General features: G+C 50.9%; 7 protein-coding genes across 7 annotated transcripts; 5 read left to right on the forward strand and 2 right to left on the reverse strand.

Annotated features, from left to right (window-relative positions):
- Positions 1-161: 161 nt before the first annotated feature.
- Positions 162-676, forward strand: M436DRAFT_61307 (polymerase II polypeptide D; the record flags this gene model as incomplete). Its single annotated transcript, XM_013574843.1, has 2 exons — positions 162-495; positions 549-676. 2 exons carry the CDS (start codon positions 162-164, stop codon positions 674-676), a joined length of 462 nt encoding a protein of 153 aa, XP_013430297.1.
- Positions 677-1,544: 868 nt separating this feature from the next.
- Positions 1,545-2,309, forward strand: M436DRAFT_39761 (uncharacterized protein; the record flags this gene model as incomplete). The annotated part of the gene is made up of 3 exons (XM_013574606.1): positions 1,545-1,673; positions 1,724-1,962; positions 2,114-2,309. The coding sequence occupies 3 exons, from the start codon at positions 1,545-1,547 to the stop codon at positions 2,307-2,309; spliced, it is 564 nt and encodes a 187-aa protein (XP_013430060.1).
- Positions 2,310-2,509: 200 nt separating this feature from the next.
- M436DRAFT_79288 (uncharacterized protein) lies at positions 2,510-2,887 on the reverse strand (the record flags this gene model as incomplete). Its single annotated transcript, XM_013575034.1, has 3 exons — positions 2,510-2,631; positions 2,693-2,820; positions 2,874-2,887. 3 exons carry the CDS (start codon positions 2,885-2,887, stop codon positions 2,510-2,512), a joined length of 264 nt encoding a protein of 87 aa, XP_013430488.1.
- A 356-nt stretch (positions 2,888-3,243) lies between these two features.
- Positions 3,244-5,461, forward strand: M436DRAFT_79289 (uncharacterized protein; the record flags this gene model as incomplete). Its single annotated transcript, XM_013575035.1, has 2 exons — positions 3,244-5,317; positions 5,373-5,461. The coding sequence occupies 2 exons, from the start codon at positions 3,244-3,246 to the stop codon at positions 5,459-5,461; spliced, it is 2,163 nt and encodes a 720-aa protein (XP_013430489.1).
- Positions 5,462-6,489: 1,028 nt separating this feature from the next.
- On the forward strand, positions 6,490-7,365 carry M436DRAFT_39756 (uncharacterized protein; the record flags this gene model as incomplete). The annotated part of the gene is made up of 1 exon (XM_013574604.1): positions 6,490-7,365. The coding sequence occupies one exon, from the start codon at positions 6,490-6,492 to the stop codon at positions 7,363-7,365; it is 876 nt and encodes a 291-aa protein (XP_013430058.1).
- Positions 7,366-8,001: 636 nt separating this feature from the next.
- M436DRAFT_79291 (uncharacterized protein) lies at positions 8,002-10,923 on the forward strand (the record flags this gene model as incomplete). Its single annotated transcript, XM_013575036.1, has 3 exons — positions 8,002-8,124; positions 8,175-8,630; positions 8,686-10,923. The coding sequence occupies 3 exons, from the start codon at positions 8,002-8,004 to the stop codon at positions 10,921-10,923; spliced, it is 2,817 nt and encodes a 938-aa protein (XP_013430490.1).
- Positions 10,924-11,617: 694 nt separating this feature from the next.
- On the reverse strand, positions 11,618-12,632 carry M436DRAFT_39529 (uncharacterized protein; the record flags this gene model as incomplete). The annotated part of the gene is made up of 3 exons (XM_013574565.1): positions 11,618-11,850; positions 12,004-12,415; positions 12,483-12,632. 3 exons carry the CDS (start codon positions 12,630-12,632, stop codon positions 11,618-11,620), a joined length of 795 nt encoding a protein of 264 aa, XP_013430019.1.
- Positions 12,633-13,394: the final 762 nt, after the last annotated feature.

Raw genomic sequence — 13,394 nt, forward strand, 5'->3', positions numbered from 1 at the left:
GAGCCTCTCGCTGGCGCTTTGAACTTGAAATCAACAGTGGCCTCCAGACACACATCGTCGTCGCACATCACATCATTGTCGTCGATCATCGCATCCTTAGTCCTCAGTCGCCGCCCTTCGTCGTCGACCGAGTCCCCTCCATTCCAATCGCTCCAGACAAGATGGCCAACCCCGGCGCACCCGCTGAACAGCCTCGCATGATCTCGCGTCCAAAGAGAGCCCCCACTGGAGACGAAGAGGCTACTGCGATCCTGCGTCTGGGAGAGTTCCAGCAGGTGCCCGCGCTGAACTTATCCGAAGCCCGTACCATCATCAACGCAGTCACGACTCGCAGGCGCAACATCAAGCAAAAGGTCACCGAGTCCGAGACACTTCTCAAAACCCAGGAATACCTCGAGTTGTTCGCGCGCTTCAAGCAGCAGGAACACGTCACTGCCGTCGAACAGTTGCTCACAACCCGCACCGAGCTCGAGCGCTTTGAGCGCAGTCAGCTCGGTGAGTTTACTTGACTACCGCTGTACCTGTTTGTTTACTGACCGTATCAAAAGGAAGTCTATGCCCTGATTCCGCTGAGGAAGCAAAGACACTGGTGCCCTCACTTGAAGGCAAGATCTCAGATGAGGAGCTGCAGGAGCTACTTGACGAGATGATGAAGCTGAGGAACTTCGTGCAATGAGAGACCACCCATCTTGGTTTTCTCACACACCAACACGCCTGACGACTTGTCACGTACTGGCCCGCGCACCGATCTCGTCAAAGCCTTGAAATTAATGGAGTTTGCTGCGGGAATGGATGCATCTTTACTGGCGTTGGACATGCATAATGCAGCTCTTTTCTTCGAAGCGCGGAGTTTGGATTCCACACGAAAAGCGAGATGATAAAGGTATATCAACCAAAGGTTCAGGCGCCTACGGTACTCACAGGACGGACTTTTGAAAGGCTGCTCGGATCCCCCGGCAGGAACGACCGCAACTCGTTAGTGAGGTTCGCTTCGCGGAACCATGAATGCAGTCACCCATACTTGCAATGGTCTTGGAACGCGCATGCGCGTATTCAAAGAAGGAGTGATAATACAGCTTGGGCAGACTATCCTCGACCAAGTTTCATTCTATACACCACTTTCGTATTCATTTAGATGCGCGACGAAGTAGTCAGCGCAATCGAATGTTTCGTCTGAACCCCATATGATGTTCTCGAAACAAACAAGATATGATTATTGTCATAGTGTCGGGTGGTTGTCTAATGATCGTGAATGTCGCCTCAAATTTCCTGCCCATGCCTGCTTCCACATCACGACGGATGTTACACTGATATCATGCAATCTACTTTTGTGCCTTGCCTACTATCGAGTGAATGATAATCTTCGTAGTTCTCTTCAACTACTGTATAGTCGCATTTATATTCAAAGTGCTTCTGATTGGATCGTCCTCCACGCTTTGCGCTCGGGCCGGCAAAACCGCGCCAAGGACGATTCGACATCACTCGACTGGGACCAAGAGAACGACTGGCTAGCATAGCGATTGGGCTTGTCTACACCACACAACATGCAGGCCTTCAGAAGAAGCGCTGCGCAAACTGCGCGCGCAGTTACCCGTCAGCAAACAAAACGCCATGCCCACCACGAAGCCCCAGCCGCCGGCAGCATCAAGTATCCTGAGGAGGAGAAGCTCGGAGTACGTGTCATGGGAGGATACAAGAGACTGTAGACTGATGGAGGAGACAGAGCGGATTCTTCATGGCCTTGTCCCTCGTTCCGATCGGCTTCCTCATGTACAAGTTCTCTGGTCCCGGCCACTACGAGCACAAATACCTCACCCGCGTCATCAACAGCTACGACGGTTACAGAAAGGACGCTGCTCACATCGCCGCTCTCCACACCGATGCTCTTGAGCAGGCTGCTGCAGACCGCAACCTGTTTGCCAACACCCAGCGCGCCCAGAACGTCACCTTGAGGTTCCCTGAGTACGTTCGAATCTCTTTGCACTTCCCTCCAACACGGCATCAGGAAACACAGGTGTTACATCAGGAGAAAGAGAAGGATACTATGATGCGAGAACAGATACAGGAAAGATACGCGAAGAGAATTGGAAGGCTAACAAAGTTCTGTCGGCAGAATCCTCAACACTGGAGCTCCTCACAACGTGCCCGCCGGCCACTACGCCGACATGTCACAAGTCATTGCCAAGTTCGAAAAGGAGGCCAACGAGGCCAACGCAAAGAAGCTGCAGCAGATCAAGGACAACAAAGTCCCCAGCGAGCACCCTTTCAAGGGCCACCTTCCCACTGGCGTCGAGACCGTGTTGATGTAGATATACCATGCCAAACAAGCGAATTTCATGTTTTCCTTTTGTATCTTTTGTAATTCGTGGCTCGTGTGAAACAAAAAGTGTTGCTGCTGCCACCGCTGCTAGATCGAGGCAGGCTTCCCATAACTCCATTTGCGCCTTGCCCATGCCGGATTGAATGTACAGGTGGTGATACAGATTTCGGATCGGGTTCGATCCAAAGTTTACTTGGAAGCGACTTGTCTCACGTTGCTGGTGTGAGGAGCGTGGCCAGGAGTGGCGGGTGCATCGGGAACGACGACATCTTCAAAGTCATCCTGGGCGACGGCGCGAATGGTGAACGAGTCTGCGGTGGCGGGTCAGTCAAGTTGAACCGGACAGATAGAGAGGAGGCAGAGGCAACGAACAAACACCGATAGCGAAGCCAAAGATGGCCAGACCGGTCAGGGCATTCTTGATAATGTACGGCTGACGGGCACGGTAGAGAGCGGCGGTGGGCCTGTTGTACTTGTCGTAGTACGACGACTGAGGGATCCTGCGGTCGAGTCAATGGGCGAGATTCTGTGACGAGGACCAGACACTGCGTACTTTCCAAGAGGCATGTTTGCTCGAGTCGTAAAATAATTAAATCGGACTGCAGAGGGAAGGCACGATTCACATGTTCGAGAAGGGCAAGTGCCAAGCAAGACCGGCGAGGGTCGTGGCTGCTTTCCCGCGCGTCGAGCGAGCCTCAAGTCGAGAGCAAGAGAGCTTCATCACATATTCTTCGACCACATCGCATTGCGCTTTCCATCGCCATTCTTCCTTGGTCGCCTGTCGACACGGCCGACTCCACTTCCACAACCTCTGGAGAGCCCTCAGAGCTGCTTGACACGTGCCTCATGTCGCATTGGACTTAGCTGTCACTGAACTCAACCCCGTCTGCGTGACGTCTTCGGCGCGTCTTCCGTCCTCCACTATGGCTGCTCAAGCAAACGTCGCCGACACAATCAAGCAGCTGAATGCTGCCCGGAACCTTGCCCTCGCCGACCCTGCTCTCTATCCTCAAGTCGTCCCTGGCCTTCTTCGAATCGTGGGCGCTGATGCCATCCTCGAATTGAGAAGATGGGGCGCCGACTTCTTCGCCGAAACATTCGCATCTCCCGTGCTCGCCCAGGAACACAAGCAGAGCTTAGGTCTACAGGTCCTGGACACACTCAAAGCTTTTCTCGAGCGCCCCAATGAGGACACTGCCGTCATCAAAAGCGTAGTTCAAACGGCCGCGAGCATCTACCCTTTCATCTTCCGCCAGACTGTCACAAATCCCCAGGATCCCTCACCATGGCAAAAAATGGCTGCTATCAAGTCGAGCATTCTGCGTAGGATGCACAACGCTCCTCCTGGTATTCACATTTGCTCGGTCAAGTTCATTCAGAGAGTGGTTCAGGTCCAGACTCCCGGCTTGATCGCGGATCCAAGACGGCCTGAACAAAATGAGGTCTCTCTTGCTCTGGTCCCCCGCGATCATCCCGTCATGTCTCCTTCTACATTGGAAGCTGAAGCCTTGGGTTTGCTCGACAGGTTACTCGGCGTATTGCAGGACAACAGCACCGATGCCTTGCTTGTAACCGCTACTCTGAACAGTCTCGGTTCTTTGGTCAAGAGCCGTCCTTCTGTCGCCAACAAGATCATCTCAACCGTCCTCAATTACAACCCCTTCAAGCTCGCTACCACAACACCTGTCTCGCCAACTCACAAGGTTATGATTCGATCCATGACTCGCACGACAACTGCTTTCTTGTTGAACATCATCAAAAAGAACCCCAACCACCCTCTCGCTGGTCGCATTCAACAATGTATCGAGAGACTCAGACATATGCTTATAGAGGTGTTCGATGAATCAAGCCGTAAGAGGGCGGCTCCTGCCGAGCCCACTGATGGTCTGTCTGAGGCAAAGCGACAGCGTCTCAGTGCACAAGTGCCGCAGCCCAGTTCTCCGACTTCTCAGATTCCGCCGCTACCACAAGGACCTATCAGCCTTGCACAGCTTTTCACTCTTACGAGTGACCAGGGACTGCGGAACTTTGATGTAAACGTGATTCCTTCCAATGTTGTTTTGAGCATCGTGGCACCACTTTTGAAATCTATAGATAAAGCCAAAATGGACGCTGCTATCAACGCTGTTCAAGTAAGATACTTGTCCTTGGCTGCGAGGCCCGTCACGGCTTCGAGTGCTGCTCAAGCAGTTACAGGTACTGGCCCCGCTCAGACCGACGAAGACGAGGACTATGAGCCTGGTATGGAAAGTACAGACCAAATCACCAACAATCTCGATCAAGCTCCTCCAGAAAACGACCGAGCTCCGGTGTCTTTGGGACCGTTCAATCTGCCTCCACCACCGCCATTGACTGCAGAACAGACTGCGGAGTATAGCAAAGGGGCTGTCAATCGCGTATTTGGCACCTTGAGCGCAATGGACCAATCTGCACCGAGTAAAACTCACAAACCTGGGTTCAATCGTCTCGCGGCAGCCAGCCACGATCGAGATGCCTGGATCACGATTGTCACTCGTCTTGCCACACGCGCTCCTGCTGGACTAGATGATAGCAAGCTCAAGTCCGAGTCGAGCAGTCTATCGAAAGGCAGGTTTTCACTTAATGACGCCGTACGGGATTCATTATACTTGTATGTCGTCGATGATTTCCGAAAACGCATCGATGTTGGCATCTCCTGGCTCAACGAGGAATGGTACAACGATCGTATACAGAAGCAACAAAACGAGGGAGCAGAGTATATTCCGGAGCACTACGAGAAGTGGATGCTCAAGATTCTAGATGGAATCGTACCTTTCCTGGACGCCAAAGACAAACTCCTCATCAGGTTCCTTTCAGAGATCCCCAGCATTAACCAAGATGTTCTCAAGCGGGTAGTCAGGCTTGCGAAGGATCCAGAGAGAGTGCAACTTGCGGTTCAAGCGCTACATTATTTGATTCTGCTCCGACCACCGGCAAGAGAGATGGCACTCGATGCTTTGGAAGATCTCTACAGGAATTGTATGTTTTCACATGCGCCCCTTTCATCTTCACATATACTGACAGAATTCGACAGACGACGAGTCGCGACCATTGGTGACGAAAATCATGCCTAAATTCCGACCAGAAGCGTTTCAGAAACTGCAAGAAGCGGTGGCAGCCTAGCTTCAAAGAATTTCTAAGCCGTCGTGCTTTGCTCACAGCACACACTTTGCATGCCGCATTCAGCATCATTTGACATATTCTGAAACATGACGGACAAGGCTTGCTAGAAAAGTAGTCGGAAATCGAAAGTAGATACTACACAAACACACAATCAAGATAGCAGCTTGGCTGAGCACACTGCTGTATCGATCAAGACAAACGGCCTGCTGAGATTGCTGCTATAGATAGTGATATGAGGCAGTGCTCGGATAACAGGGGTGGTTCACGGTCGATTGCGCGCGTGCTGGCTGTCTTTGAGGGTGGTAAGAGGGCGTTGAAGCCTAACGTGCTGTATCCCTAGCTGCCGGCGCAATGTCCTTTTTAATTTAGACTTTAAGATGGACACTCGGCGACTTGCATAAGGTCTGCGGCCATGCCACTACTTCGCGCGCGATGCTTTTTGGCTTTGCTCCACAAGTACGGCAAGGAACCATAGGAACCGATTTTGGCGCCTGCTGCTCTTCCGTGCCCACGGACACTTTGACACCTACCTGTGTGGCCGCTGGAGACGAGCATGGCCGACGAGAGGACGCAAAAGCCAGGACTCGGACGACGAAAGTCTTCGCTCGACACACTGCGACATCTATCGCAACGGTTCAAGCAAGCTGGGCGCAAGACATCGGAAAGTGTCGAGGAAGAAGGAGAGATTATTGGCGGTAAGTTAAGTGGGCACGTTCCAGTTGGCGCTGCTCTCGCGACTGCTTGCAGCTTCAAAATGCAGGGTCTTTGTTGTTTTGTCCGTCACTGCCGCAACGTTCATCGCTCATTTTACATACCCAGATGTTCGATTCTCTATGCCCCCTCACCTGAAGATGCCCGACTTTGCTCCTTTTGACTCGGCCTCTGCCGCCGACACTGCATCCCAAAAATCAGCTCTAGACATCGATTCCGCCTTGTCGTCACCGCGAACAGCTCAACCTCCACAATCAACAAACACCCGCGATAGCGTACAAGAACGCCTTTTGTCACCAAATCCATCCAGCAACGAAATGAGTACCACAACGACATTGCTGGAGAGCTCTCCAATTTTCTCAGACAGTACACCTTGGGTCGGCGGTACAGGTCTCGGAAATGCAAACCTCGGAAAGTCTGGCAGGGTCATTGAGAAGCTCATGGCCGAGAACGACAAACTCAAACGAGAGATCAAAGCAGAGGCCGCCAAAAGAGAAGAGTTACAACGCACAGCAAACGCACAAAAGCCACGACTGGAAGCTCTGCAAGCCGAGAATGCACGACTCTCACACTGTAAAGCTGTGGACGAGAGTGTCATCAAGCGCCGCGACCGCAAGATTGAGGATCTCAAGGCCGAGCTTGATATTGAGCGACAGAAGAGAGAGTCCCTGGAGCATCGAGCTCAAGAGGCAGAGCGCAAGATGGGCGAACATCAAGAGCACAGCAACAAGGAGGTCCAACTGGCTATCGAAGAGGCCAAGCACGCAACCACACACGCTTCAATTCTCGAGACATCACACCGCCAGCTATCTTCCGAATACCGACAGCGTATCGCAGCAGCGAGTAAGCAACTACGAGATCTGAACGACGATAGGGAAGAGGATCGGAAACGCCTGATCAAACTAGATGTCGTCAACCACCAGATGCGTCAAGAGTCTGAGAAAGCGAGAAAGCTGTATAACGAACTGCTGGCAAGCTCGGACAGATACAGAGAAGCGAAAGATTCGGAGGTTGATCTTGTCCTTGGAGACATCAGAGAACTCAAAGGAGGCATCAGTCACCGTGAGATGAAACTCGAGAGCACGCTGGAAGAGATGCATGAAACATTGAATCGCATGAAGTGGCTCATGAACATGCAGAAAGTCAACAGCGAGAATGGCGTAAACTCGCCTCCGCCATCACCGCCTTCCTGAGCATCTCACCCATCTCAAGAGCTGGTTGAGCAACAAAAAGTGAAACACATTTGGAATAGAGAGGAGATATTCTTCTGGCATGTTTATGTTGTATAGAGTGGCACTCCCCACTATACAGAGACTTTACGAGAGGCGTTTTATGGGTTGGTTGTTTTCGGGAACGATTGTTAGCAGATACCTACTGCTCACGAATGGCTGCATAGCGAGGCGTTATCGGGGGACGAACTGAGCATAATGCAGATATCAACATATCATCATCTATGGTACATGAAGACTATATGATATTGTTTGCTCTTGAGGGGATGTTGTGGACTTCCGAAATGATTGCGATGCTGTATTGGCACCCCCTGCCAAAGATTGATCGTGCCTGTTGTTTGTATCAAACCAAAGATTCCCATCGCTTCTTGCATGCACATGCAAGGAAGGCACATGCAAACCGACGGGACCTTGCAGATTGACCAACACAAAAAAAAAGTCCACACGTATCCGACCTTGCAAAAGCGTCAATGTGGTCATTCAGCATATCAACACCTTTCTCTTCACTTTGCTCTCTCATCTCATCCTTCCTTCCTTCCTCCTCGCAAGCCATTATTCACTTGACGCCTTCTGAGCTACACATTTCTCTACTCGCCCAACATGGCGTGCACTTTCTTCCACAGCACTTCGTGGAAGTTCCTCGAGCCTGATGAGCTCATCACCACATTCGATCAGATGGTGCAAGATGCCAATGTCAGATGCACATACATGTTAGACAAGCAGGTAAGCCAGGCGCAGTTCGTCCATTCTCTTGCGCCTCTGACAGAATCCAGATGTTCCGCATTGAGTTCCCTGAGCCCGGCCATGAACAGATCTACTTCGAGTTCATGAAATTGTGCAAGAACTACATCGAAACGCACAGAGATGGTCCACAGGATGCCATGAGCGATCCCAAGATCTTCCGCCCGGCCGAGACGGGTGGAAATGCAAACGCCGAAGATGAACTTGAAGAACTCCTGAGAGAAGACGACGTTCTGGACGATGAGCCTCTCATTGAGGCCGCCGATCCTTCATCCGAAGACGAACAAGACAAGCCCTTCTGGAGTTCAAAGAATCCCAAGACAAACATCGCGCTTGTCCTTCCGGACCGTCTGCTACAAGAGATTGCCCAAGATACCACCTGCTCACTGGAGTTGAGCGTCGAGAAGGCATGTATCTACATCGGCAATGCATCTGAGAACAAGATCCAAACTGTCACCAAGAAGCTGGACAACATTGAGAGGAACTGGGTAAGTTTGACTGATGTAAAGCAGACCGGCGCCCAAGCTGAACATAATTCTCTAGCATCGTCCAAGAATTGACTCTCACTTCGTGCGCATGGAAAAGGAGTCTGACGGTGTGCTCCAACTCCATCGTCTACAATACCTGAAAGACGGAACTCTATTGCAGACATTGACTCCTGAACATATGAAACTCATGCTGCCTCGCCAACGTGTGGTCCGCTTGATGCGCCGCGATACCAATGGTCGACTCGAGATCTTCAGCACACAGTCTTCGGAATATGCTCACGACGCAACACTGGCTCAGAAGTGGGGCTCATTGCCGCTTCCACATTTCCTAAAAGAGGGCATGCATGACCTTCTAGTGACTTCCGGTAATAACGCCGTTGAGGCATGGGTGCAGGGAACCATTGATTCTGCGCCTGACGAAAGCGACTTGTTGAGTCGGGGCATTGAGGCCGTGGATCTTGGTGAGCAAGTTAAACCACTCGATCCTGTCAAGGTACCGTTCGTACAACAGGAACAACATCCTGTGCAGGACCTCTGGATTCTTGAAGACGAGAGGGACTCTGACAGTCGCCCTAACTCGTTCGCACTCGTAGATGCTGAGGTCTTTGCCGATCCAAATATCCTCATTGACTTCGAAGGTCGGCCTCCGTCTTCGTATCCGACCAGCCATGCTACAGAGTCCGTCCATACTCCAGCTCCCAGCTCAATCGCTGCTGGTTCTGAGTCACTGCAGGCTAGGGTGGCATCTGGGATCAAGTTTACTGACAAGCCACCCAAAGCACAATGGGAGAACATTCCCCCACTTCCGGTCGTAACTGATTACAGTGCTCAGTCCACAGCAGCTTATACGGGAGATGTTACCGCTGAGCCGTTCCCTCCTCTTGGAACACAGGGTCCCCGACCTCGTGTGCAGCGATTGCAGCCCTCGTCTACTCCTGTTGCACCACCAGGCTTGTCAACTCGACGTGGCCAGTATTCTCAAGCAGTGCTTTCCCAGTCTGCCGAACCTACAGACGTCGTGGAGAGACTCCAGATCGTAGATGAAGTCGCTAGCAGGAAATACTATCACACAACCGCTCATCGCAAGCCCAAATCAAAGGCGAAGGGAAAGGGAAAGTCTGACAACTCATCTTTCAAGGTAGAACTACCTGCTCCCGATTGGGATCCAAGATCGAACAAACAGCCGGATGTGCCTGATCAGAAGAAATCAAAGGCCACCAATGCGCAAGCCCCACCTCCAACTACCAAACCAAACCCCCTGGTTCTTCCACCCTGTAGCAAAGATGTGCTGCAGATTCTGGATATCGCCCGAGCTTTTAGGGGTCATCTGGATATGGAGATCTTCATCGGCCGCATTCTACTCGAAGGTTTCAGAGAACCTGAAGCAAGAGAATTTGCTGCCTCCAAGCCAATGCATCCCATTCGTATGATAGATGGTATCAAAGAACATCTTTCTTCGGACCCGGAGACCATCCTTCATTTCGTCGAGCGACTAACCACAACTACTACTGAAGCATGCCAGATCCCGACCCCTCAATTGTTCCATCAAGACGCCATCGAAGAGTGCTGGTATGAATTCCATTGCGAGGATAAGTACCACAATCAATTCATTCTCAAAGTCAAAGGGCCCGAGGATGCAACGATTGATCTCATTCCAGTCACCATTGGTCAAGTCTTCTTCCACTATCCAAAGCGGAAGTGGGATGCTTGCTTTGTTGTCAAAGGCCGAAAGCCATACACACACCGCAGGGCAGTCAAAGAGTTTATGGAAAGGCTCTCGGCCGAAGTCCGCAACTCGAAGGATGAACGACTCGTCGACCTTCGCTTCCGTGTCACCAGCGACTTGAAGATCCACAGCGCATACACCAAGAAGCGTCTCTCATTCAGTCACATCAACAATGACCGCATCACTCTGCACCTCACAGAAGTACAGGACTTGATCAGAGGCTGGATGGGAGATGATACCTCGCTTCATCAATTCGCATCCAGAGAGAGAGCCGAGATGATCGCAGCCCACCGTCTGTGGTTCGAGGCAAAGATTTCGGTGTCAGCAGAGTCTTTCTTCGACCAGAACTTGAAGATAAAGACAGGTGATGATGCTGCTTGGGAGGCAAAGGATGTGCTCGACGATAGGATGCTGTCTGACATCCAGAATGTTGTCGATAAAGTCGTCATTCGTATGGATGGTGTTGGTGTTTTGAACAAGGGATGGCGAGGTAGCGAGGAGGATATGGCTGAGCTGGAAGCGTTCGAGCAGGGATGCAAGAAAGAGGGTCGTCCTGGCCACTGGTGAGAAGGACTTGATCAACCTATGACGGCAAGGCTTTTCCCAATTACCGGCGTGAATGCCTCGACCAGTGATCGAAACAGGTGTTGCGTAGATATGACAGCAAGAGCTCGTTGTTGTCTCTAGCAGGTGTGGTGATGCAGGAAAGAATTGAACGGCAGGCCAGCATGTTCGATAGATCGTGTTGTAATCTTGCTAGACCAGTGCTTCGGCGAGATCACAGATGGTTGTTGAAGAGAAGAGGTGATCATCCAAGTACGAAACAAGGAACTCATAGGAGTCAGGTAGCGAAGTTCGACATGAGATGGCCATGATAGATCACAATGCAATACTTTGCACATTCCGTTCGACGTGTGTATTGATCCTATCGAGAGTCCTCTGATGGCAATATTCGCAACTCGTCATATCTGTATTCGTTGAAGATTTTGTGGATCGGTGTGACTTTGCAAATGCGGTAAGGCTCATCATGGCGCCTTGTGTTGGGTACAATGGCGACAAGTGTCTCAGTCAATCTCCTTGAAGCAGTGATATCGAAGGGCACAGTGGTGTTGACAAGTCGAATGCTAACCTCATGCGAGGGAGGAGCTTTGAGAAAACACAATGATTAATACAACTCATCTATCGTACACTTATACTAATACAAATCCAACCCTCCTTCTCTTACTCTCCCATTCCCTCCTTGAACCTTCGCCCTCCCCAATCAAAAGTAAACAGCTTCAGGCTTATGCACAGCAACCTTGCCCGAAGACTCACTCTTCAACACAATCCTAGGGTCCTCTTTCGATGCCTTGACTTTCTTGCCATCGACTTCTTTTTCTTCATAGGCGATTTCTTGAACGGTTCCCTTTGTCCAGTTGCCGAGGGTCTTCCAGTGGACGGTTTGGTTCTCTCTGGGGAGGCGGGACGAAGAGGCGGGCTCGCCGTGGGAGTCGTCTTTTGACTCGTCCTTGGAATCCTTGTCCTTGGTGTCTGTGCCGTTGGACTTTGAATCGTCCTTGGAGTCATCTTTGGTCTTTGAATCGTCCTTGGTGTCGTTGTCGTCAGACTTTGACTTCTTCGATGGCGACGAAGTTTCCTTTGCAGCACCGTCGTTTTGCCTCTGCTTCTTCGACGGCGAAGCAGATTTAGAAGAACGAGTGCGCTTATCACCAGCCTGTGCCTCTTCCTCTTCCTTCTCGTCACCCTCCTTCTTCTCCTCTTGCTGCTTCTTCTCAAATTCCTCGTCTTCTTCTTCATTGGCTTGCTTTCTGCTTTCCTTTGCCTTGTCGGTGTTGTTGACGTGCTGCTTGCCTTCTTTGCTTGCTTCTTGTTTCTTGTCGTCTGTTTCTTTCTTCTCCTGCTCGCTCATGTTTTCCCAGGCCTTTTTGGGGAGGTAGCGGTGTTGGGTGCCGTCATCGTCTTTTGCGTTGCCGGACCCTTCTTTGGTTTGCCAGTCTTCTTCTCCCCATTTGGAAAGGTGTTGTTGCGAGTCGTCTTGGTCTTTCTTGTCAGTCGTGTACTAAAGAAGGTAGAGAGGTTAGTGGGATTTGCGTTTGTAGTAGGGGGGAGTGATAAGAGGAGCTTACACCACCGCCACGCTTCTTGTATTCAGAGGCCATCATTTGGGCTTTGCGGGCTGACCATTGGCCGGGCGCGCCGCCCTTGTCGCCATTGTGGATTTCCTCCTTGACTTCGTCGCGAAGCTCGGGGTCGGTATACTTGTCCTTGGGAGGCATGGCTGAGATCGTTGAAGGTATAAACGTTCTGATTGGAAAAATTGCTCTCAAGCGGGTGGTATTCGAAAAGTATCTTGCAATTGGTGTTGCTCTGGTCAATTGCATGGTTCATCTACCTCTTATATATTTCAGCTTCTGGGGCAGGAAAGCAATATTTCGATCATGCCAGCCCCCAATTGGCGTTTCGAGTCTATCGTCATCGATTTCATTGAAGCATCGTGCGAGGGGTGTTATGCTTCGATAAAATGACATCATGCGGTCGGTTTTTTTTGGACCGTGATGGTCTTTCGCAGAGGAGGCTGGGAGATCTGCGAGGAGGTCGTCCCTGATCGATCTGGTGGAGGCTTGGCGATTGAATGCTTGGCTTTTGGTCGAGCTCGAGCTCCGTGGTCGAATGTTGATGTATCTTCGACGATTTCGTTAATGTGGAGTAGAAGGTCGATTTGAGCGATATGTGGAAGTATTTGAGAGCTGAACAGGTGCAAATCACCGGTCGGGTGCCCTTTTTCCAGATCGCACTGTATAGAAACCGGAGTTGGTTCCTTGGAAACACGAAAGCTGAACCGAAATTCATGGTCAGATTGAGAAATCGTTTAAACACGATTGATTGCATCCAAGTTGTTGTGAATCAGCTGCAGTCATATAGAACAGGTGCTATAGAGCCCGATACATCATATATCAGGCATGTTTCGTCCATTAGACAGGTGTAAGCGATGGTGGAACTCCAGAGTCAGGGTTGTACTGTTAGCATAAAAGTCTTGG

The sequence above is a fragment of the Aureobasidium namibiae genome (assembly GCF_000721765.1).
Source record: "Aureobasidium namibiae CBS 147.97 unplaced genomic scaffold scaffold_3, whole genome shotgun sequence".
NCBI classification, from domain to species: domain Eukaryota; kingdom Fungi; phylum Ascomycota; class Dothideomycetes; order Dothideales; family Saccotheciaceae; genus Aureobasidium; species Aureobasidium namibiae.